This window comes from Lactuca serriola, chromosome 2 (assembly GCF_051521515.1).
Source record: "Lactuca serriola cultivar US96UC23 chromosome 2, Lser_US96UC23_V15, whole genome shotgun sequence".
Classification (NCBI taxonomy): Eukaryota; Viridiplantae; Streptophyta; class Magnoliopsida; order Asterales; family Asteraceae; genus Lactuca; species Lactuca serriola.
The window spans coordinates 2,472,351-2,497,443 of record NC_136409.1 but is presented as its reverse complement, the minus strand read 5'-3'; the positions used below and the strand labels follow the sequence as shown (position 1 = coordinate 2,497,443).

The 25,093-nt window shown below is 39.8% G+C and overlaps 2 protein-coding genes across 6 annotated transcripts; one reads left to right on the top strand and one right to left on the bottom strand.

Moving 5' to 3' along the window:
- The first annotated feature begins 16,601 nt into the window (after window positions 1-16,601).
- LOC145085893 (uncharacterized) lies at window positions 16,602-19,841 on the top strand. 5 transcript variants are annotated; one of them, XM_079023574.1, is made up of 9 exons: window positions 16,669-16,687; window positions 16,777-17,401; window positions 17,521-17,647; window positions 18,087-18,183; window positions 18,343-18,379; window positions 18,500-18,671; window positions 18,794-18,895; window positions 18,974-19,068; window positions 19,489-19,841. In XM_079023574.1, exons 2-7 carry the CDS (start codon window positions 17,168-17,170, stop codon window positions 18,880-18,882), a joined length of 756 nt encoding a protein of 251 aa, XP_078879700.1. In that variant the 5' UTR covers window positions 16,669-16,687; window positions 16,777-17,167; the 3' UTR covers window positions 18,883-18,895; window positions 18,974-19,068; window positions 19,489-19,841. The 5 variants fall into 5 exon arrangements, with proteins under 5 accessions (XP_078879703.1, XP_078879702.1, XP_078879701.1 ...); XM_079023577.1 differs by having other exon boundaries at window positions 16,602-17,401; window positions 18,748-18,895; window positions 18,984-19,068; XM_079023576.1 differs by having other exon boundaries at window positions 16,602-17,401; window positions 18,748-18,895.
- A 918-nt stretch (window positions 19,842-20,759) lies between these two features.
- On the bottom strand, window positions 20,760-24,156 carry LOC145085892 (NAD(P)-binding Rossmann-fold superfamily protein). Its single transcript, XM_079023572.1, has 5 exons — window positions 23,843-24,156; window positions 23,070-23,412; window positions 22,501-22,772; window positions 22,082-22,278; window positions 20,760-21,308 (listed from the first exon to the last, which is right to left on the bottom strand). The coding sequence occupies exons 1-5, from the start codon at window positions 24,030-24,032 to the stop codon at window positions 20,874-20,876; spliced, it is 1,437 nt and encodes a 478-aa protein (XP_078879698.1). The 5' UTR covers window positions 24,033-24,156; the 3' UTR covers window positions 20,760-20,873.
- Between the last annotated feature and the right edge of the window lie 937 nt (window positions 24,157-25,093).

The window sequence follows — 25,093 nt, the reverse complement described above, 5'->3', positions numbered from 1 at the left end:
TTCAAAGTCTAATTAGATACAATTATGTATCTCCTTATGTTACATAGGAACCTCGCGCATGTTCAAGCCTTCAACAGATATTTAGTATCCTAACCGGCACATTTCTCGTCTGGTGATTTCATACCCCTACACTTTTCTAAGTTTTTCATGTTTTCAGGGGGGAATACAAGCAAATCATAAAGGTTTTCCAAACTTAAAACTGATGTAATTATACGATTTCCTGAAAAACTTTTAAATACTTAATCCCTTTTGTAATATACGGAGCATACGAGAGATTTTCGGAATGTAATTACATAGTTTTCAAACAATGTGGGAACTTACCAAATCATCCCAATTATAACTTACCAAATCATTAAAATTATTATGGGAATAATTTTAGATCGTCGTTACTTCTTTTATGGATTCATACTTCGTGCAAAGCCAATAATATAAACTATGTCTGATTTAGTTTATCCATGTTTAATCTAGAGTATCTTGTTAAATAATTATCTTGTATTTGATTATTTATACTTTACATTGTACCAAACTATTTCGAAACTCGAGAACGATCTATTATCTCGTGAATCAGTTAACACTAGCTTGTGAGATTGTCTTCGTTATACCCTTCAGGGTACCAGTAAATCCTCTCCAGAAGTATAACCAGAGTTTCCTTGAGGGAGAACATGAAATTTTTGGATAGATCTATTCGGGACTGACAATCCCACACCTAAACTGCTAGCTACAGTTAGGCGGGCACGCCTGGGGTGACAAATTTTGGAATCGAACGACGCCTGAAGAACATCAAGGAGGTCACGGGTCAAATTAGTATGGTTATACGACTCACAATACGTATTAAATTAACTAACTTTATTCACGGATTTCTTTCTTTCTTCTATAGTTTTATGTATTAAAACTACCTACTTATTAGTCTTATATACACGTTAAAACTAATGTACTTCTCAAGGATAACCAGGCTTTCAGGATATTTCACTTAAACGCTACAAGTATGGTAGATACTAGTACACTGCATTCCAAATCGATAACCAACCACCTACTTTTAAGGAAAATAAGGGTTTTTCCTGGGATAACTTAATTGTTCTTAATCAAGTTGTGTAAACAAACGGATAACTAAACTTTTCTTATAAGAAAATATGAGATTTCCTTGGATAGCAACTTTTTCAGTAAACCAAAGGAAGCTTTTTCTTTTATCAGATATAAATCGCTTATGAACTCACCAGCGTTATGTTGATATTTTAAAACTGCTTGTATTCTCAGGTCAACGTTAGACAGGTATCCCGCAATCTTTTGGAGAAGACGGAGCATTTTAGTAGTCTTGTCTTTACTTTTGTTATATTGATGTATATGTGATATTTTCATAATTAGTCATATGTTTAGCATACATTTTTATTCATTTTTAGCTAATTATGTGCATAATGTGGACAAAAGGTACTTAATAATGCTTAAATTTTGTTTTCAGTCCAAAAGACATGCTTGGAAGTAAAAGGGAACAAGGAGAAGCAATTAGAGACCAAAGAATGAAGAATGAGGAACAAAAACACATCTACTCGGTGAGTCCTCGAGGCTACTCGGCGAGTACCCAAGAATCTTCTAGAAGATAAGTCAAGACTCTTGGCAATAGACGGATTTTACACATCTACTCGACGAGTTGAGTGATCTACTCGCCGAGTACCCCCTGTTTGGTGATAAGTATAAATATTGAACCCTTATCCGAATGGAAGAGACTTCTGGCATTTTTGGGAGCTGCATCTGCGAAAAAGAACCCTTTGAAGATTTGAGAAACCCTAACCTTCAATCCTTTGAAGAATCAAGGCAATTTAGGTTATACATTCCACTTAATATTAGGAATTAAGCATGTCTAGCCTAGTTGAATTTGTTTTTGAGTTTGTTTTTACTATGACTATGAACTAAATTTGTTTTGTTTCTGTTGGGGAAGACCAAGTTACTCCTATGGTTTAATTATTACTTTTTTATTGATTGTTTATTGGTGATCTTATTAAATTAAGTTTGTTAAAGAACCTTATGCATTAATCACAACTATTTTATGTTAATTGGAAGGAAATTAAGCTGCATGAACATCTCTTAGTTGTTAACCTCATATGTTTATGTGAACACGTTATCATATGCCTAGGAATAATGAATATGAAACTAAGATTAATTAGAGAATGGGTAAATTAATGTGTGAGCTTGTTTGAGAAACCAACAAACAAGAGGTTAATTGAAACACCAACTTGATTAACCAATTACAGATCTTATTTAATCCAAATAATTGAACTAGGGAATTAATTAGTTTAAACAATTGGCCACTGCTTGAATTGATTAATTGTCTAAGGGTTAGGAGTAATGAACATGAACCTAACCACTATAGTTGGTAACCAATAACAATTGATTTATAATATAAATAACCATAGGAGTGAATTGGTTGGACCTAAACAGAAACCCTTTATTAAACTTGGTAAATTTGTTATTTGTCTTAATTGTTTAGTTAATTAAGTGCTTAAGTGGTGTGTTTAAGTTTCTAGTCTTGTAAAACTAGAGAAAAACCCTTTTACTTTTATTACTTGCTTAGTTAAAATTAGTTATTAGATTAATTTACGTTCCCTGAGTTCGACACACTACTTATCCAACTATACCACTAAAAGACAGGTTAACTGCCTTTGTGTGCTTAATTTATCAACTAAAAGTAGGATTAAAACTAGCTCGATTCACACACATCAATATGTAAAACATGTATTACCTTGCTTTCAAACAAATGTAAATACTCTTATGTAATGTAATGGTTGTGTTTACTATGCTTACTGTGTACATTGGTTGTGATACTTTACATGACGTCCTCCGCCCTGGAATGTTTCCGCCATCGGTTTCGGGGTATGACAACACCCCAGATATGTCTGCCATCATGATTATGATATGATGTTATGTGTTAGTAGTAGGGGTGAAATAATCCCTATATTTGGTTGAGATAGACCGGAGGGTAGGTCAGCACCCCAGAATAGCTTGACATGGGTAGGTCAACACCCTAGAATGGCTTGGCATGTGTAGGTCAGCACCCCAGAATGGCTTGACATGGGTAGGACGAGCACCCCAGAATTGCCCGATAGTATGTATACTATGTGATTGTATGGTATGTAGTATCATGGGGGAAATCACTAAGCTTCATGCTTACAATTTCAGTTTTGGTTTCAGGTACCTCTTCGTCCAAGGGGAAGGAGTCGGCAGTGTAGCACCGCATCACACACGCACACTTATGATTTCCGCTTAGAGCTTTCTGGGATTGTACTCTGATATTTTGTTATTTCAGATGACTTGGTTTTGAAACATGATATTATTGTTTTATGTATTGACATTATTTTGGAAACATTTTGATGAACCATTTTAAAAATCACCTAATCAAAAGTCAATTTTTTGGCCTCGAATTTTGGGATGTTACAAGTTGGTATCAGAGCCCTGGTTTGAGGGATTCGGACACACCCTCGGGGGTGTCTGGACTCAAACCGAGGGACTAAAAGATTTTTCACAATGAAAACAGTTTCAAAATTTTAAGTTAAAGAAATTTGACAAAGGACAAGGTGTGTGATGCGTGCGACCGCCCGAGCTCAAGTAAGTTTTCCCCAAGATACCTATACTTGTTATGTTATGTGTATGATTTATGATTCTGAGAACTGCATGCTAGATTAGGGCTAAGGATCTAGGAGGATACCTTGTATTCCTTATATGTGATTCTGAGAATTGCATGCTAGAGTAAGGCTAAGGATCTAGGAGGATGCCTTGAATGCATGTTGTATAAGCTGTATGGTAGGACTTTTTAGCCAGCGGTAGGATAGCCTAATTAGGTTATGCCTGATGTGGTTACTCAATGCACAAATGTTGCTTGCTTTGTGCTTCAGGGGTCCTGGCTAACTTTAACTAACTAGTGAGCAGATATGCAACAATATTCACAAGGTACTTAGGAAAGGGAAGTAGGGACTCCTAGTGCAACTGATGGCGGAGAGTAGGTCGGAGGGTGCCCTAGGAAAGCCTAGGCCGAGATCAGTGGGAAAGGGTATCGGTAAAGGGACTTGGTGAAGTTGAATCAATCCTTGAGGAAAGTACGAATAGATGTGGAATGTAGTATAGGCCCATACTACTGGAAGCAGAGGATCCCTACTCGAGTCAAGGAGGGTCGAAAATGGAACCAGGGAACTTGGAGAGTGTGTGAGACCTCTCGAGAGCATGTAAGATCCTAATGTTTATGTGTTTACTTTGTAGTATGGTGATCACACGACATGGAGCGGGAGGTTCAGGATCAGGATCAGGATCAAGCGCGGGTGCAGGATCCGAGCAGGTTGATGACGGGCTACGCGAGTTCATCGCGTCTGAGATCATGAGAGGTATCCTTGAGTCGACCCCGTTTATTTTCGGGTCGATCAAGGAAGGGATTATTGAGCTGATGGAGGATCGTCTCCGAGCATTCAGGAGTGACTTGGCGTCCAGCCAGTCGGGTACACGCACACTGTCCTTTAAGGAATTTAGAGGGAGTGGTGCGTCGGATTTTTACGGGGTGCAAGACCCCATTACTGCTAGGAAATGGATCACAGACATTAACTATGTGCAGTTGACGAGCTTCTGCCCGGAAGGGTCGAAGATCCACTTTGTTGCGGGGTGTTTGAGGGAAAGAGCTAGAGACTGGTGGGAGTCAATTCGTGACTCGTTGGGAGCTCCAGTCGTCGAGGCTATGGCGTGGTCAGATTTCGTGACCAGATTCAGGGCTGAGTTTGCGCCAACTGTAGAGCTTCAGCAGCTGGCCAGGGAGTTTTTGGATATGACGCAGACGACTGAGACAGTGGAGGAGATCACCGCCAAGTTCAAGGAGAGGGCCCTATTGGTACCACAGTATGCGGGGGATGAGGAGATGTGGAGGACCTGCTACCATGATATGTTGAGGCCTGATATTAGGGAGCATGTCAGCTATTTAGCCTGCCCGACCCTAGAGTCCATGATTGTCAGGGCGTAGGAGAGGGAGCTCGATTTGGAGTATGTCAGGAAGAGGAAAGAAGAGACTGAGCAGGTGACGGGGGTTTCAGGGAAGAAACCTAAGGGATTCGACGTTAGGTCGAAGGGCCAACTGGGCTAGAGCCGATGCAAGAAATGCGACAGACTGCATGAGGGAGCTTGTAGAGAGGGATCATCGAGCTGCTACAAGTGTGGCAAGACAGGTCACTTTGGCAAGGATTGTACTGCCCCCACCCCCACAGTGCAGATGTCAGACCTGATTTGCTCCCATTGCAATCAGAAGGGCCATAAGAAGGCCAACTTCCCTAGATTGACAGTAGCGACAGCAACAGCACCAGCGGCGGCGCCGACCCCAGCGTTAGCACGGGTTACGGATGGTCGGAAGGCCAAGGTAGAGGTTCCAGTGGTGCGGAGTCGAGCATTTTAGTTGACAGCCGAGGAGGCACGTGCTGCACCCGATGTGGTGACAGGTATGATATCTTTCTTATGCTTTTATGTTATGTCGTTGTGATTTTGATATGCTATGTATCTGCTCTATTTAGGATCGTTCCATGTGAACGGTATCCCAGTTCAAGTATTGTTTGATTCGGGCGCTACCCGATCGTTTGTCTCTCTTGTGCTTAGCAAGAAGTGTAACGACAAAAAATTTCAACAAATTTTTAACTTTTCAAAAACAACCCATTTTAATCATGTTATTACAAAAAGGTTTTCAAATACATTTATTATCAGTGTATTCCCAAAATCATATCATAAAACACAAATACGAGGAGCGGTACGATCACGCCTTTGCCTTGCCACAGTCTCCTGAAGAACCTGAAAAACATTAAACCACAAATGTAAGCCCGAAAGCTTAGTGAGATACCCCCAAAATACCAACCACATATACCACAAACATAACATGCTATATCATATCAAATCACAGAACAGCCTTGCATATCGGGTCTTCTGTGTGACTGGTCCGCCGTGTCGGGCCTTCAGTCCACCTGGTCCACCCTCCGAGTCTAGTCATGTCCTTCGAGTCTGCAGTATGGTTGGTCCGCCCGCACCGGGCCTTCAACCCACCTGGTCCACTCTCTGAGTCTACAGTATGACTGGTCCGCCCGCATTGGGCCTTCAGTCGGCCTGGTCCACTCTCCGAGCCTCGGCACGTCTGGTCCGCCCTCGTAGGGCCTACAACCTATCCGGACCGCTCATTGGGCCTTTGGAATAACCGATCCGCCCTGGGTATGTTGGCCTACAGCACAAAGCAGGTCCCGCCTCAACCCATCCCCAGTCAAACAACCATATGCACATAAACATACAATCACATAGCAATTCACATTCAATCAAACCGATCTAGCAGATCACGTAACACAACACACTCTAAGCAGGATACCGACCTAACCGGTCACTAGCATAGCATCACCATATATACCAGGATACCGACCTTAACCAGGTCTCTAACGAATACCATCCTAACTACCAGGATAAAAACATAGTAAAACAACAACATAACAACAATACCCGGATTACAATCCGATAAAGGGCCAGCCTTGGTGCCTTAGACCCTGTTGATATAGTAAGGATAACTCACCTCACAACTGCTGACTGGAAAAATAATATGGAGATGCTCTGACCACTGACACGATCTCCAACACTGGCTAGCACCAACATTGAACTCAAAACAAAAGCCAACAATTACCAAAATGCCCTTAGAAGTCAACTGGTCAACTCTTGGTCAAAGTCAAAGTCAAAGTCAACCTTCTGGCTGACTCTACTCGCTGAGTCCCCCAACACTGAAAAGGACCCATTTCAACTCACCGATTCATCCCTTGACTCACCGATTCTTAGCTTAACTAGGAAACGCTAAGACCTCAAGACCAAACTCGCCGAGTTCAAGAACAGACTCGCCGAGTCCAAGGCTATCTTCAACCAACTCGCCGAGTTGTTCTTCTAACTCGTCGAGTTCCTGCCCACCTTCAAGCAACTCGCCGAGTACACCCTTGTGACTCGCCGAGTACCACTAGTTCTTAACCCATACAGAAGCCTTCCAGGCCATGCAATCGATCCAAAACGTAGATCTACCCTTCTACAATCCTTCCATCGCGTAAAGTGGCAAACTTTACGTGAATCCAAAGAGATCTAGGCATTTTACACTCTAGGGCTAGGGTTTGGGACAAGATGGCTTCACCAAACACTCAATAACAGGGACTTTAATGCACTCTAGACCTTCTCCATTCCAGATCTGAGGTAGCAACCTCAGATCTAACCTTCAAACTCTAAATACCACAAGCTAAACTTCCCACACATCGCAAAAATGATGAATCTAGATGAATAGCAGCCCAAAAACGAGATAATACCTCATAAGGAAGCCCAAATCAGTAAGGAAATCCGAATCTAAGCAAAGCCCCTTGCTCCAAGCCTCCTAACTCTCCAAGATCTTCCTCCAACTTTCTTCTCCAAGGCTCAAATGCACTCAAATCCTTCACAATCACGCTTCTAGGGTTTTCTGGACTTCAAGGGAAGGTAAGGAGGCTGGGGAGAGGGTATAATGTCCTTTATACAGGGCTCATCCCCCGAAATTAGGGTTTTCTTCACTCAGCGCCTACTCGCCGAGTCTAGCCTTGGACTCGCCGAGTTGGCCATTTAACACGCAACCTGTGTCGCGACCCTACTCGCCGAGTCCACCCATGGACTCGCCGAGTTGCCCTTCAAATTTACACTTTGAACCCCGAACTTGCACTCCTGGACTCGGGATGTTACAATTCTCCCCCACTTAAATTAGGCTTCGTCCTCGAAGCCTGCGGCAACACAACTCCAGAACTACTTCCGCAATGCACCTCCTGGCATTAACCAGACCAGATTCCTCAAAACACAGCCATCGAAACCCGAACCCAACTTTCTCTTTTCTTGCGGTGTTCTGGCCCCCGCTTCAAACCGACCACCGGTCTCATCCTCTGATAACCACACCTAACCACTGAGTACCACTCCCTGATACCTCGCTCGCTCCAATTCACCACAATCATTTGACTCATGAGAGCTAGAAATAATCCCTGAACCATCAGAATCTCGGTCTGAATTCAACTTTACCCCCTCCATGCTGACAGGACGATACATCCCTTAATCTCATAGCAACTCTCATAAGTTCCCCTCCGCAATCTCATACCCATGCTGAACTGGCTCTAGCACCTCAGGTTGGAAAACCCGATACACTGACAATACCTCCAAACATCCCCCAGGATGAATTACCACTACATACACAATTTCTTAACCAAAATCGAGCTGGGAATCCAAGACTTCATCTCTGCATCCTTTATGAGCCTCTTGACTTTACACCCTCAGAATTTCCTTCCTTGACCTCGGCAGACATCTAAACCGAATGTGATTCCATATCACCGCCGCACACACTGTGCAATAACCATAATTGAAGCACTCCAATCATAACTTCATACTACTGTTTTCACTTCCGTGAACTTACACTCCCTCTCGGAGCTACATTCCTTTTTTTCCTTACCAAGGAGATCCACTTGGCTGCCTTGACACTACCACAAGTGCCACAGTGCTCACCCAATACTACACCATTTCCTTATGGCATAACCGCTATCCCCTGCGCCACACATACTTGAATCCGCTCGTAGGGACTCCTGAGTCCATGCACTACCTCCACTACACGTGATCAATATCTGGGGGCAGACCTTCTAATGCTAACATATCGCGACATACTCAATCCATTTCCTCGCACCGAACCAACATCACATGCAGAGTCTTCAGAATGACCAGACCGCCTTACCAGGCCTTCAGCCAAACTGGACCACTCTCATAACCTTCAGCAGACCTGGACCGCCCTCCAGGGCCTTCAGTCTGGTTGGACCGTTCTCCGAGCCTTCGGCCTGACTGGTACGCCGACCGGCCTTCAGTCTATCCGGACCGCTCAACTAGCACTTCAACATTCCAAGTTACTCCTTCGGGAAACTCCTCCCATGCATATTGTTCTAGCCCTCTAGGGGTTCCGAACTTTACCTCCATCCCATACACTCAGTCCCGGCCTGATCCTAGGCCTTCCACAATCAATCACTCTTGGTCTGTATCCCGCCCCGCACGCCTGCCACTCAGTCATACCAGCCTACGCTTTTGGCTGACCGAGACACTACTGAATCCCATGTAGCTAAACAACCTCTCATACTCATTGATTTTTCCGGAGAATTCTCCAATTCTCCCCCACTTAGAGCACTGACTATCAACCACCGGTCTCCATCACCGACCTCCCTCAACAACCCTTCACGACCCATACTCTTACACGCGAACCGATTCCCACTAACACGAGCAACCTTCACCAATCGCATAACAATACTGATCATCCCGACACGAAAGAAAATTGATCCTCAGCTAACCACTCCTCGGACTGCAAATGTTGCTCGATATCCAGACCAACACCCGATTCCCACGAACAACCCTCATGAATGATAACCAATGACATTCCCAACACTAAACCCATAACCATGCCATAACCCTCAAAATCAATGAATACAATACCGAAATCCACGCAACGAGACTAGCAGATAAACAATACTCCACAATAATCATAAAATAATAAGACATCAAGAAGAAACATACCCGCAGTTGCATCCGGCACTGCCCTGACCTCCTCCGCTGTAAGCTGAAAAGCACGACCCTGAGCCCTTGGGGGCTCCGCTCCACCCTGACCTCCACCCATGATCCTCAACGTGGCCGGTGCTGGAGCCTGCACCGGTCCTGCAACAAGTTGTGGACAGTTGACCCTCAAGTGTCCAACCTGATGACAATGATAACAGATCCTCAAATCCCGACCCGAGACTACCTGCCGACAATCCCTCGCATAGTGCCCCTCCTTTCCGCACTTGCGGCATGCACCACCGGACCGACAAACTCCAGTGTGACCCTTCCCACACCTCCCACAAGTGTGGCTGCTCTGATCTCCCAATCTAGAATCGACGGTCTTAGACCGTTTCGGCGCCGGCTGCGACTGCACCGGAGCCTGCCTCTGCTCTCGTAACTGCAACTCAAGCTCCAACTCACGCCGCCTGGCGGACTCCTGTAACTCTAACAAGGTCTCACACCTCTGTGTAGACACGAACTGTCTGATATCCCTCTTGAGCATACTCAGATATCGGGACATCTGATCCTGCTCTGAAGCAAACTCGGGGCAAAACATCGCCCTCTCAGTGAACATCCTGGTGACCTCTGTCACCGACACTGAATCCTGCTTCAGCTCAAGGAACTCCTGAGCCAATCTCTCCCTCTCAACCCTCGGAACATAATGAGTGCTAAACATCTCTTGGAACTAATCCCATGAAACTGCAGCCCTCTGAGCATACGAATATGACCCCGTGGTCAATCTCCACCAATCCTTCGCCCCAAGCCTCAACAGGTTCAGAGCACACCTCACCCTCTGATCAGCAGGGCATGAACACATGACGAAACACCCTTCCACGTCTGACAACCATCTCATAGAAACAATCAGGTCCTAAACTCCATCAAAGGTAGGGGGCTTTGTATTATCGAAGTCCCGATACTAGAAACCTCTACCAGCTCCTCCCCCTACTGCTGCTACAGACGCTGTAGCTGCCGCGGCAGCCGTCTCTGCGAGAGCCGCATAACGCTCATCAAAATACTCCACCATGGCGGTCTTGATCGACCCAAACAGTTCCGGCAGCTCGGCCCAGAACAATGCAACAACCTCATCATGCAGGATCTCATGTATCCTAGCATCCAACTCGCCTGTGCTTATCTGACCAACAACCTCGGGCGGTACAGACCTGCCCTGACCTCCCTCTCCTGCTCCCGATCCCGACCCGGATCCGCTCCCAGCATGCCTCGTGACCACCATACTGAAAAACATCACAAAATCTCAGATACTTCCCACTAACCCGGGAACCAACTCCCAACCCAACCCTAGAGGTCATGGTTTCCCTGATACGCGTATGGGTCCTGTGCTTTCATTAGTACGGGCCCATACTACCTTCCACACCTACCCATATTTGTATGAAGTACTACCACAACACCCTAGTGACAAATATACATAGCAAGCGCTCAATCCTCACTCCTAGAGGAACACTGAAAATCTCATACAGAAGGAAACCCTAGGCTAGCAGGCATCATAAAACAGGCAAAATTATCATGAAATCCTGAAGATCCCTAGCCTAGTACTAGCATGTTGTTCTATCAAAGCTTGAAAATAATTATCATGCATGGTATTTTGGGGTTACTTACTGGCTCCGGCTGATTGTACCTCCGCATCCTCCTTTTACTTAATTTGAAAACCATTTAAATTCTCTTTTAAAAACTCTCCCTGATTTGAGACTGGATTCACATGAATGTTCCTCCAATTCACTCAAACCAAGGCTCTGATACCAACTTGTAAAGACCAAAAAATTTCAACAAATTTTTAACTTTTCAAAAACAACCCATTTTAATCATGTTATTACAAAAAGGTTTTCAAATACATTTATTATCAGAGTATTCCCATAACCATATCATAAAACACAAATACGAGGAGTGGTACGATCACACCTTTACCTTGCCACGGTCTCCTAAAGAACCTGAAAAACATTAAACCACAACTGTAAGCCCGAAAGCTTAGTGAGATACCCCCAAAATACCAACCACATATACCACACACATAACCTGCTATATCATATCGAATCACAGAACAGCCATGCATATTGGGTCTTCTGTGTGACTGGTCCGCCGTGTTGGGCCTTCAGTCCACCTGGTCCACCCTCCGAGTCTAGTCATGTCCCTCGAGTCTGCAGTATGGTTGGTCCGCCCGCACCGGGTCTTCAACCCACCTGGTCCACTCTTTGAGTCTACAGTATGACTGGTCCGCCTGCATCGGACCTTCAGTCGGCCTGGTCCACTCTCCGAGCCTCGGCACGTCTGGTCCGCCCTCATGGGGCCTACAGCCTATCCGGACCGCTCGCTGGGCCTTTGGAATAACCGATCCGCCCTGGGTATGTAGGCCTACAGCACAAAGCAGGTCCCGCCTCAACCCATCCCCAGTCAAACAACCATGTACACATAAACATACAATCATATAGCAATTCACATTCAATCAAACCAATCTAGCAGATCACGTAACACAACATACTCTAAGCAGGATATCGACCTAACCGGTCACTAGCATAGCATCACCCTATATACCAGGATACCGACCTTAACTAGGTCTCTAACGAATACCATCCTAACTACCAGGATGCAAACATAGTAAAACAGCAACATAACAACAATACCCGGATTACAATCCGATAAAGGGTCGGCCTTGGTGCCTTAGACCATGTTGATATAGTGAGGATAACTCACCTCGCAACTGCTGACTGGAAAGATAAGATCGAGATGCTCCGACCATTGACACGATCTCCACCACCGGCTAGCACCAACACTGAACTCAAAACAAAAGCCAATAATTACCAAATTGCCCTTAGAAGTCAACTGGTCAACTCTTGGTCAAAGTCAAAGTCAAAGTCAACCTTCTGGTTGACTTTACTCGCCGAGTCAGCCCGCTGACTCGCCGAGTCCCCCAACACTGAAAAGGACCCATTTCAACTCACCGACTCATCCCTTGACTCACCGATTCTTAGCTTAACCAGGAAAGTCTAATACCTCAAGACCAGCTCGCCGAGTCCAAGAACAGACTCGCCGAGTCCAAGGCTATCTTCAACCAACTCGCCGAGTTGTTCTTCCAACTCGTCGAGTTCCTGCCCACCTTCAAGCAACTCGCCGAGTACACCCTTGTGACTCGCTGAGTACCACTAGTTCTTAACCCATACAGAAGCCTTCCAGGCCATGTAATCGATCGAAAACGTAGATCTACCCTTCTACAATCCTTCCATCATGTAAAGTAGCAAACTTTACGTGAATCCAAAGAGATCTAGACATTTTACACTCTAGGGCTAGGGTTTGGGACAAGATGGCTTCACCAAACACTCAATAACAGGGACTTTAATGCACTCTAGACCTTCTCCATTCCAGATCTGAGGTAGCAACCTTAGATCTAACCTTCAAACTCTAAATACCACAAGCTAAACTTCCCACACATCCCAAAAATGATGAATCTAGATGAATAGCAGCCCAAAAACAAGATAATACCTCAAAAGGAAGCCCCAATCAGCAAGGAAATCCGAATCTAAGCAAAGCCCCTTGCTCCAAGCCTCCTAACTCTCCAAGATCTTCCTCCAACTTTCTTCTCCAAGGCTCAAATGCACTCAAATCCTTCACAATCACGCTTCTAGGGTTTTATGCACTTCAAGGGAAGGTAAGGAGGCTGGGGAGAGGGTATAATGTCCTTTATATAGGGCTCATCCCCCAAAATTAGGGTTTTCTTCACTCAGCGCCTACTCGCCGAGTCCAGCCTTGGACTCGCCGAGTTGGCCACTTAACACGCGACCTGAGTCGCGACCCTACTCGCCGAGTCCACCCATGGACTAGCCGAGTTGCCCTTCAAATTTACACTTTGAACCCCGAACTTTCACTCCTGGACTCAGGATGTTACAAGAAGTTTCCTGAGTCTTCGAGCATGTTGGATTGCTCTCTAGAGGCTGCGATTGCGGATGACCGGTCAGTACGAGCATCAGAGGTCCACCGAGATTGTGTTTTTATGTGGATTTGTGTTGACACTTGAAACAATTATATTTTCGAGAAATATATTATGAGTTTTTATGTGTTTTAAATATGAAAAATCGGGAAAACTCGAGTCAACTATTCTCAGAAAAATCGGGAAAACTCGAGTCAATTATATGTTTTTATGTGGATTTGTGGCGAGTTCTTTCTATTCTCAGAAAAATCGGGAAAACTCGAGTCAACTCGTCGAGTCTGCACCATGTCTAGAACATCGGGAAAAACCCTAACCAACTCGTCGAGTTCCTTCAGCCATATCTCTCATTTAGACGTCTTTAAGCAAGAATAAGGCCCTAATTAAACTCTAGATCTAGCCTCGTATGGCTAAGATACAACGTAAACCTGCAAGCTTTACGTCCATGCATGGCCTTTAGGGGCTAATTTCATCAAAACAAGACTCAACAAGGGCTTTAGGCCATGGAGATTGTCCTAAGCTTGATAAAGCTTAAACTTTAGGCCTTAAGGGCCTAATAGTGTCCAGATATGAAGTCTCATCTCCATATCATGCTCACAGCCATAAATGACTCAAGGAGAAGCTAGAAAGGGCCATAAACTCTCTAATGGAGAGATATAACGATCAAGTGATCAAGTTAGTGGCTTTTTACCTCCAAATGGCCGCTAACACTGAAAGAATGTCGGATCCAAGGACTCATTCACGTTTCCAAGCCTTTTGCTCCTCAAGCCCCTTCAAAGAATGCACCAAAACACACACACTTAGCCCCCCTCTCTTCACTCTCTCTCACAGATGGTAACAGTTCGATTAGGGTTTCTCTCAGGGTACTATGGTGACGAGGGAGATAGGGTAAAGGGCTTAGAGTCCTTTAAATAAGGTGCAAACCTAAATAATTAGGGTTTTCTCACTCAGCTCCAACTCGTCGAGTTGGTCCCTCCAACTCGTCGAGTTGATTCTAAAACCCACACCACCACCTCAGCCTCTACTCGACGAGTTGGGGCCTCCAACTCGTCGAGTTTCCCTTTCAAAATGAATATTAAATAATAGAATTTATACATGGGAGTCGGGGATGTTACAACCCAACCCACCTCATCCTATGACCACTCGTTCTCGAGTAGGTGTTACTAAACCTATCTCTCGTCTCAACCTCCATACTACCACCTTATCTCCCTTCTCACCGATTCCGACCTCTATACCCATAGCCTGATCTGATCCTAGTTGGTTACTAGCCATGGAAGACGAATTTAAAGCGTTATAAGCAAATGAAACATGGGATCTTGTCCCTCGCTCGTCCGATAGTCCAATTATTCATTGTATGTGGCTATTCTGCCACAAGTTCAAAGTAGACGGTTCGCTTGATAGATATAAAGCACGACTGGTTGTTAATGGGAAATCCCAAACGGTAGGGATTGATTACCACGAGACATTTAGTCTAATTGTGAAATCGGATACTATTCGGACCGTTCTTAGTATCGCTGTGTCCCAGGCATGGCCGATCCACCAGTTAGATGTTAAGAACGCCTTTCTTGATGATGATCTTCATGAGACTGTTTTATGCACCAACCTCCAAGATTTGTGGATACTCGGTTTCCTTCTCATGTGTGTCGTCTCAGGAAATCTCTATGTGGACTTAAACATGCCCCTCGTGCCTGGTATACTAGATTTTCCCCTTTCATCACCTCACGTGGCTTCCAGAGCAGCATATGTGATTCTTCACTATTCATATATTAACATGGCCGACACCGTGCCTACTTATTGCTGTATATTGATGACATTATCTTGACTGCCTCTGATTCTGTTTTTTTTTTTTTTTTTTACGCAGTATTATCACCTCTTTGTCTTGAGAGTTTGCAATGACTGATTTGGGGGCCCTTCACTATTTTCTAGGTATTACGGCCACACGTGATCAACATAGTTTGTTCTTGTCGCAAGCATTTTATACTTGTGACATTCTTTAGCGAGCTTTTATGGCTTCTTGCAAGCCTTGCACTACCCCGGTGGACACGTACACTAAACTCAGTGCCACAGATGGTGAACTTCTTGCTGATGGCACCCTACTTCTTGCTTATGGCACCCTATACAGGACTCTTGCCAGAGCTCTACCATACTTAACGTTCACTCGTCCGTATATTACATATGTTGTTCAACAAGGTTGTTTATTTATGCATGCCCCGAGAGACCCCACTTTCAGTTCATGAAGAAGATTTTTCGGTATCTACAGAGCACCATTGACTATGGTTTTCAATTGGTTGCTTCCCCATCACACACTTTGACTGTTTACTCTGATGCCGACTGGGGGTGGATGCCCTGACTCTCGCAGATCTACCTTCAGCTGTTGTGTATTCCTTGGCCACAATCTAGTCTCTTCGTCGTGTAAACGACAACCTCTGATCTCCTGATCTAGTGCGGAAGCAGAGTATCAAGGAGTTGCAAATGCTGTCTCAGAGACCACATGGTTACGGAATTTGTTATTTGAGTTGCACGTTCCTCTTTGCAAGGCGACGATAGTCTATTGTGATAATGTTTCTGCGGTTTATTCATCTCATAATCCAGTTCAATACCAGCGCACAATACATGAAACACCATCTCCACGATCCAAATCCTATGGAAATTGTTTGGCCATAAACCATCACAATTTTTTTTTATCGTATATATATTTTCCATTATCAATTTAGAATAAGAAATGATTCCAAAATAAAATTATTTGCAGCCATTGAAAAAAAACCAACCTCAAAAGCAAACTATTCGTAAAAAATAAATACACCTTGATCTATTGTGTGTCCATTAAAATATGATTTATTTCCAAAATAACCTATATCACCGTAAACAAAATCAAAACTATATGCGACCCTCCAAATAAAACGTTCAGAATCTATTCACTCTTTTGCATGGGCAAAACGATTAGGTTAAACCCAATCACACCAAAAAGAACGTAACAAAAAAAAAGTTATGGATGAAAATCAAAAATTTGAAAACACGACAAATTTTAAAAAATCAAATGTAAGTTCAAAAACAAACAAACAGATTTGTTTCAACTCCTCATCTCTTTCTCTCGTCACTGTCAAATAATCTGGTTCTTCTTAAAATTTTCCATTTTGATACCAATTTCGCTATGTAAGTACTAATCATTCGCTTATCGCTGTAAATATTAGATTTTCACGAAATCTTTTTTTCATTTTGGAGTAAACAATTTCGATTTGTAGAAGATTAAAGAAGATTCTCGTTAAAGTGCTTCATTCAAACTCAAAAGAAGTAGTTTAATTTCTTCGGCATAACCCCACCACCATCATTACATGATACCAGTTGGTTGATTATTATGCAGCTGATTGCTCCACCCACCTCCTTTTCGCCTGAATTTTAGGGTTTTCGCTCCTTCGCAATTTCAAATTAATATTCCTTCTGGTGGTGTAATCATCTTGATTTCCCTGTTTCCCGGTCTCAAATTTTTCAATTTAACTTCCCACTTTTGTACACAGCGTTTCTCCTTTTTTTTTTTTTTTTTTTCTTGATTGATCGTACTTGTGGTATATCTTGGATTCACTTTACTTCCTAGAATCTCTTCTCCTTATCAGAAAGAGAAAGGGTGGTCTTGTCATGGCGTTTCAGCCGTCGGATCGACCAGGTCCAAGCTCAGGATCGAGTTCAAGTTCTGGATTTCATCATAATTCCCCTTTCGGTGATACCACTTTGACTAAAATTTTTGTTGGAGGGCTTGCTTGGGAGACACAAAGTGAAACTCTGCGACAATACTTTGAACAATTTGGAGAAATTTTTGAAGCCGTTGTGATCACTGATAAGAACACCGGCCGATCCAAGGGTTATGGTTTTGTGAGTATTATCTTGATTTTAATTTTAATTTTATTTTTTTTTTGTAAAGTATACGATAAGCCATGCATAATTCCTGTATCTATTTTGAAATCTTGAATGGAAATGTATGGAGGATTTAGGTGACTTTTCAAGAACCTGAATCTGCAAGGAGGGCATGTCTTGATCCTGCTCCGATTATTGATGGGAGACGAGCAAATTGTAATTTAGCCTCGCTTGGAAGGCCTCCTCGGCATTCCTTGCCATTTGGTAAAAAGAATTATATTTTTATAAAAGACAATTTTCATGAAAATTAGTGTTTTTAGGACAATGTTTGGCAATGGGCTTTCGTGAGTTTTTAGAGCTTTTAGTTTTTAAAATAAAAACGAGCTAAAAGCTTTTATTTTAGAACGAAAAAAAAAATCCAAATCCTAAAGCTATTTCAAGTAGTATTTAAAGAAATGCTGTTGTAACAAAACTACTAGGTTATCCTTAAGAAAAATCATCTATATCCATCTTACAAAATTCCTTTTATGTAAATTTACACCTCTCAAAAGTGTAGGATTACTTTTGCCAAATGTTTCTATACAAATAGAAGCTATAGCTTCCAACTCCGAATAAAAGTTACAGTTACCTGCTACGAGCTATTTTTGCCAAACATACCTTTAGTATGGATTAAATGGTTAAATATTTTGGTTTCTTGTGGTAGGATCTTTGAGATTACCAATGCCTTATTTTGAAAGCTATGGCTATCAACAACCTCTTCCTTATGGTTACCAACAAGGATTAACGTATCCCTCATACACGTAAGTTTGTTTTTTTTCTTTCACTTATATATGTGTATTTATAATATAGAAACTTTATATATAATTCCATTTGATTCCTATGGGGCAACCAAACATGGTAATTACATGTAACAACTTATTACATGTATTTATATGGTACTTGCTATTTTATTTGTGCAGGTATCCAACATTTGGTCCCGAATACGTCTACCCACAGGTCAATAATGCATACCAATAAAATCTAATTACATGTCTTAATTATACTTCATATTAATTTGTAGTAATCTTATAATTCTCACTTTCTTGAAAGACCTATTTACTTTTTTTTTTTTAATAGGGAATTTACAATCCATATGCGGGTCAACAACAATATGCTCAGATATATGGTGTACCCAACACACAAGTGTATCCATACACCCAAACATTGACTGGTCAACAGATTTTTCAATTTGGTGGGCCCGGTTATAACGGAATTCAAACTTCTTCAATTCAAGCACCATATCCAACAGGTATGCCAAACATGGAGTATTTCTTTACATTTATATGCTCAAATTGGTAGTGATGTATGTATGTTTGGTATATTAGGTAAAATGGGTTAATGTTGGTTGCTTTTGGTTTGTGTTATGATCAGGTGTTGCAGGGCCTATTTCGGTAGTTCCTGCACCACCACAACCACAGTTCATTCAAGGTGGAGGTTCTGGAGCAAATGCAGGAGGGTAAATATTTGGTTAAGGTTAGTGCATGGGTTGTTAATTTTTGTTCTGGTAAATAATGAAAAAAAAAAAAAAATTTCAATAATTTGTTTTTGTAGGTGTCCATAGATTGCAACATGATTATGAGCAACATTAGTGCTATTGAGTGGCAGGGGCCTTTGATTTACCCTTGCAACCTATTCGCATTCTAGAGGTACCATTGCAACATGTTTCATGTAAACATTAACTTTTATCTAATTTACATATTCGGTCCCTGTACTTAGCACCATTTGTTTCAAGATGTTAACCTTTGTAAAACAAGGGGCAAATAGTCATTTCTAAGAATTTAAAAGCTTGAAACAGACTGTTAGGATCAAGACCAAAAGCATCATGGATAAAATAAATACCAAATTGTAAAATGGTTTTTTTTTTTTACTTAAAGAAAAAAATTACCTAAGCAAAAGGACCAACTTGTAATTTTTTCTAGTAAGGGTGAGTTCAAAACATAACCAAATTAGAGTAACTACTTTTAATTATTTGCGTTGTGTGGTTTTCTTAATTATATAATTTAGAGTAACTACTTTTAACCTCATTCTAGTGCATAAATAAACCTGATGATACTTTTGTGATGCAGGTCATATACAATCAATGCTCACCAGAGAAGTTATCTTCCGATTTGCTTCTAGTGACAGGAGAAGTGGCACCACTTGGCTTTGGTTTATTACTGGTATTATGGAATACTAGTAGAAGTCGGTGGCCATGGTTCTATGTAATAAACAAGAGCTGACATTGGAATCAACATATGATTCTTGTTAAATTCAGAATGCCTGTTGTTATTATCCTGTCTCCCAAAGGGTGGGGGCTCAGGATCTTCTTTTACTTAAAAAACCATAATTATGTGTTTATGTGATTCATCATCAAGAACAATGTTACTTTTAGTCGGTTGATGTAAAGACTAAAAAAGAAATCTACTTCTTTCTTTGCTTCCATGCTGTTTTTCACTTATAATATGCTGCTTTTAATCAACAATTAAACTCAATCCAATCGTTTATTGTTCATTAGTAACTTAATCCAATTTTGCATTATTTTAGTTATTTGTTAAAAGGACCATATAAATGGAAGTGTGTCATCACATTGACTATCATTTTTCATACTTTAATATAATAATCACTGGTATTTCGTGTATTAGTAACCGTGAACTAGCGGATTTGTTTTTTTTTTTTTTTTTTTTTGACGCAAACCATCACTACATAACATTTTTTTTGACACTTCATTTTTCGCTGAGGAATATAATTTCTCTTCACTAAAGAGTCATGAGATCATCTATTTCTATATATTTAAGGGTGTAAATATTGTATCTTTAGATATTGATCTGATTATTGCATTATAATTCTTAGCTCCTTCTAAATCTGGCCATTCGTTAATCGTTATCATTTCGATGCGATTGTGTTTCAATATAAAAACACATGAAGTATGTTGTTCCTTAGTCGTTATCAATTGTTGGTGTCCGACCTCCTCTCCATATCTCTCCATATCAATAAGATCATTTTAGTGAATAACTTTTTTTTTTTTGAAACAAATATAATGTATGATCAATTTTTAGTTATTTAAAAGATAAACAAATATATAAATCAATTATGTTATTTCAAAACAAGCTAAATTAGGTATTAGTTATTTTAAATATTTATATAAACTTAAAATTAAGCATAAAAATAAAAAAATTGAAAAAAATACATCATTAATAGTCTCTATTGGTAGAGAATAAAATATAATTTCTTTTGAATTTCGGTTTTTAAGAAATAATCTCTAATTTGTAATTTATTAAAGTTTGTTAGAATAGAAATATGACATGTGGCATGATAAACTGATTTTCATAGATAGAAGTCACAATTTTAGTATAGAAGAGATTGTAAATTCTGTTTTCTTTTATTAATAGAATCTTTAGTCTTATAAGTAAACCAATCTTCATGATTCACCAACAAATATAGTCTTAACAATATGAAGAATTAATACATACACCTATTTCTTGGCCCTCTTCAAGAGAAATTTCAAGGAAAAAACCCCAAGCACAAAAGTCTGCCAAAACCACCCTCTGGCATTCCCCGGATCCACTCTCTTAGCCAATCTCCAAGCATAAACAGCTTCACCAACATGCATTGCAATGGCCCAAGCTGCAAGTATCCTCAACACCAACATGGAACGTAAGAAGAAAAGGCATATGGATCGAAGGAGTGGCACAGGCGTAATATCGGGGAAAAATGCGGCTGCAATTACAGTTGACATTCCAAACACGCAGAAGAACCATGCGTAGATTGTGGGCCCGTCTAAGCTTTTTCGTTTTTGTTCTTGGTAGAATGAGATGGTGGTAGCCATGCCTTGTTGAGGGGTTGTCATTGGGGTGTACCCCAGCTCCTGTTTTGCTTTTAGGTAATTAAAATAATGGGTCACACCCACCTGTATATATACACACACACAAAAAACAAACAGATAATAAAATAAAATAAAAAATGTGTGTATAAATAGAGTTTGTTTGATGAAAAATATATTACAATTTTTTTGTCACTGTGGCATGTGGTTTCTTTCTTTTTGATATGGTCTCTAACCGGATTTTGTTGCTATTCTTGCCGTTAGAAATGACCATTTTGCACTCAATCATGTGTTTTTAGTACTTTTTCTTTTTATTATTAGAAAAAATACATAAACGTGGGCAAAATGATTATTTTACTAGGATTGGATATACTCTAAAAAATCGTTACTTTTTTGACACATGGTTTAACTTTGTTATGGATTTGATAGATTCGGTTCTCCTATTTTTGGTGTTGCAAATGACTACTTTTGCGCTCACTAATAAGGGCAAAATGTGAATTTACCATGGTCACTAAACGAATGTTTGTTATAATATTCTTATTATATGAGTGGTGTCGGTTTGTTTTGGATTTGGTCCTAAGACTTATTTTTGTTGCTAGATCATTTGGTAAAATTATCCTCCCTTATCAAATTTCTATTAAAAATACAAAATTTGGGGCAAATTCCCCATTTTACCATATAATTCCAAAACAAAATGAAACCAAACAAGAAAATTCCTCGAGAGGCTAAAATGAAAGCATATGGATAAAGAAAAGCAGAAAATTCTTTTAGGGACCATATCTAAAAAACAATATAGCACAGGGACTGAATTTGTAATTTAGTAGTTAATCATAAATGAAGATAAACATAGTTTAATGAACCTTGTAAACTTCTGCAGGGAGCATCAATGGCTGAGGAAGCCAAGCACGATTCAACCAAGGATACATGATTGTGTAGAAAATGGAAAACATTTTCCCCAAAAAAAGAGCTCTTGGAAGACTTAATGACGCCTTTGGCATATCATACTCTAAACCTCTCAGCAATGGCCGTAGAAATTCAAAAGTGTTCACAGGACAACCTGTTTATCATAATCAGAACAACATATATATATATATATATATATATATATATATATATATATATATATATATATATATATATATATATATATTTTTTGTTAAAGATTGTTTTTTTAGAAAAAAAAAATAATAAAAATAATGTTTCGGTGGTTAAATCATTAAAAGAAACGCTTTGTAATATAATAATAATAAATGATATAATAACTGAAAATGAAAATTACCATCTGATATGAAATATGGCTGGCCAGCAGCAACTGGTTGTTTTCCTCTTCCAGGAATGTCATCCAAAAGTCCCATACTTGCAAGAACTAATGCCAAAACCAAGTTATCAATATAAACCCAATCACTTTTCACATTTGAATCCCCAATTTTGAATGGAAGAAGCCCTAATTTTGAAAGACTGATAATCCTGGGAATGTGTCTTTCTTCACCAGGTCCATAGATAGCAGCTGGACGAATCGCACATGTATAAAAAAATTCTCCCTTTTTCTTCCTATAAAATATTAACCAACAAAAACTACATTACCCTTTTATTCATAATCTTTTTATCTATAATATAAAATCAACCTTCTTAACAGATAGTAAACCATATTTCCAAAACCATGGGCTAAGTCAAACATAAGATAGATAGAGTAAAAAATAGGGCAACATGCCAGAAATAGCAATGTATCTTCACTATAATAAGAAAAAGTAAAAGTAAAATGCTATAATAAGAAAAAAAAGAGAAAGTAAATTGCTAATTCTTGGATTTAGTCCTAAAAGATATTGAAAAAAATTATATTATACTTACTTAGAAGGGCGACCATTGGTTTTAAGCACAAGCTGTTCAGCAATAGATTTACTTCTGCTATAAGGATCAACATGGATGTCCAGAGGGATATAAGGAAGCCTTTCATTTCCATTAATAATTTCATTTCCAGCAAATACAACATTTGCTGTACTCACATATACAAGTCTCTTGACACCATTTTCATGGCAAGATTCCAAGACATGACATGTTCCATTAATATTCACATCATCAACTCGCCCAAATTGAAGCATTTCTTTACCAGACATGCCAAATGAAGCTAAGTGGAAAACACAGTCTACTCCACGTAACGCCTTCTCCACATCTTTTCTATTACTGATGTCCCCTAAAAGCATAAATTTCCATCAACTGAGTTGCATATAGTAATATATAGAAATGTCATCGGCCTAGGTAGCAGCCTTTCATTTCACAAAATGTTTCATTGATTTGTCCGCTTTTACAACTCTATGATGACTTATAAATGTGAGTTCATCGTAACTTTTGTTCAGAAACTATGGAAGAGAAGTGCTTTGGTTCATACAGTTCTCGATCCTTGTAAGAGCTTAATGATTAATCTATCTTCTAGAAGATTCAATTGTCTTATCCAGTCGATTATTTTCAATCTACTAATTTCTACCACATTCATAGATCGCATGCAATTAGAACTGAATCTAATGCTAGAATACCTAATTCTCGAACTAAATCAACAAACACGAAGATGCTCAAAATTCAGCTGAACACATCCCTAATTTTAGAAGAGAAGACGCAGTTAATACCTTTAACGTAGTGGACTCCGTTTTTGAGAAGATGATCGGACCAAGGAGAAGTTGATCTTAGATCAAAAGCTCGAACAAGACGCGCGCCTCTGCGAACCAGCTCCAAACACAGCGCTGAACCCACAAAACCCAATCCACCTGTAACAGCGAACGCCTTTCCCTCTATACCCTCGTTCTCACTTAAATGCATCTCTGCGAATTCGAATTGTATGTATTTGTGACACCCACAGTATCGATGTGAGCAGCAGAGATCTCTGAATTCGAGGGATCAAAATCAAGGTTGACGATTTGACCTTTGACTTCTCACTATGCTCTGCTCGTCTATATATATATATATATATATATATATATATATATATATATATATATATATATATATATATATATATATATATATATATATATATATATATATATATATGGGTAAGTGAATATACCTAACAACCTTATATAAGCTTAGGTACCTAACTCCATAATACTACATCGGTTTGTATCATAATTACATTGTAATTGCCTAAGGTTCTTTAACTTCAACCCTATAACTTGATTACTTCTAAAATCTTTGGACTTTCACCAATATCTTTCTTTTACCTCACGTCTTTCTATCGAATACCACCTGATGGACTTCATATCCTACCGCAAAATTTAATGCAAAATAATGTAGTTTTATGAGGTTAGGTACCTAAGCTTATATAAGGTTGTTAGGTATATTCACTTTACCCTATATATATATATATATATATATATATATATATATATATATATATATATATATATATATATATATATATATATATATATATATATATATATATATATATATATATATATATATATATATAGGGTTAGGTTCATGTGAAACGACCTAATTTTGTAGGACCGTGAGACGCATTTTTTTATTTTTTTTATTTATTTTTATTTTTTTAATTAATTCAAGTTCCGAAAATAATATTTAAAAAAAGAATTTTTTGATTTTTCCATTTATTTTACATTTTAAAATTATTTTTAAAATATGTACAGTGTAATATTCTATTTAGAATATTTCACGTATTTTTCAAAAAAAAAGGATTTTTTTAATTTTTTTAGTTAATTCAAGTTCCGAAAATAATATTTAAAAAAAGAATTTTTGGATTTTTCCATTTATTTTGCATTTTAAAATTATTTTTTAGAATATATCAGTGTAATATTCTATTTAGAATATTTCACGTATTTTTCAGAAAAAAAAAAACGGGATTTTTTTTATTTTTTTTA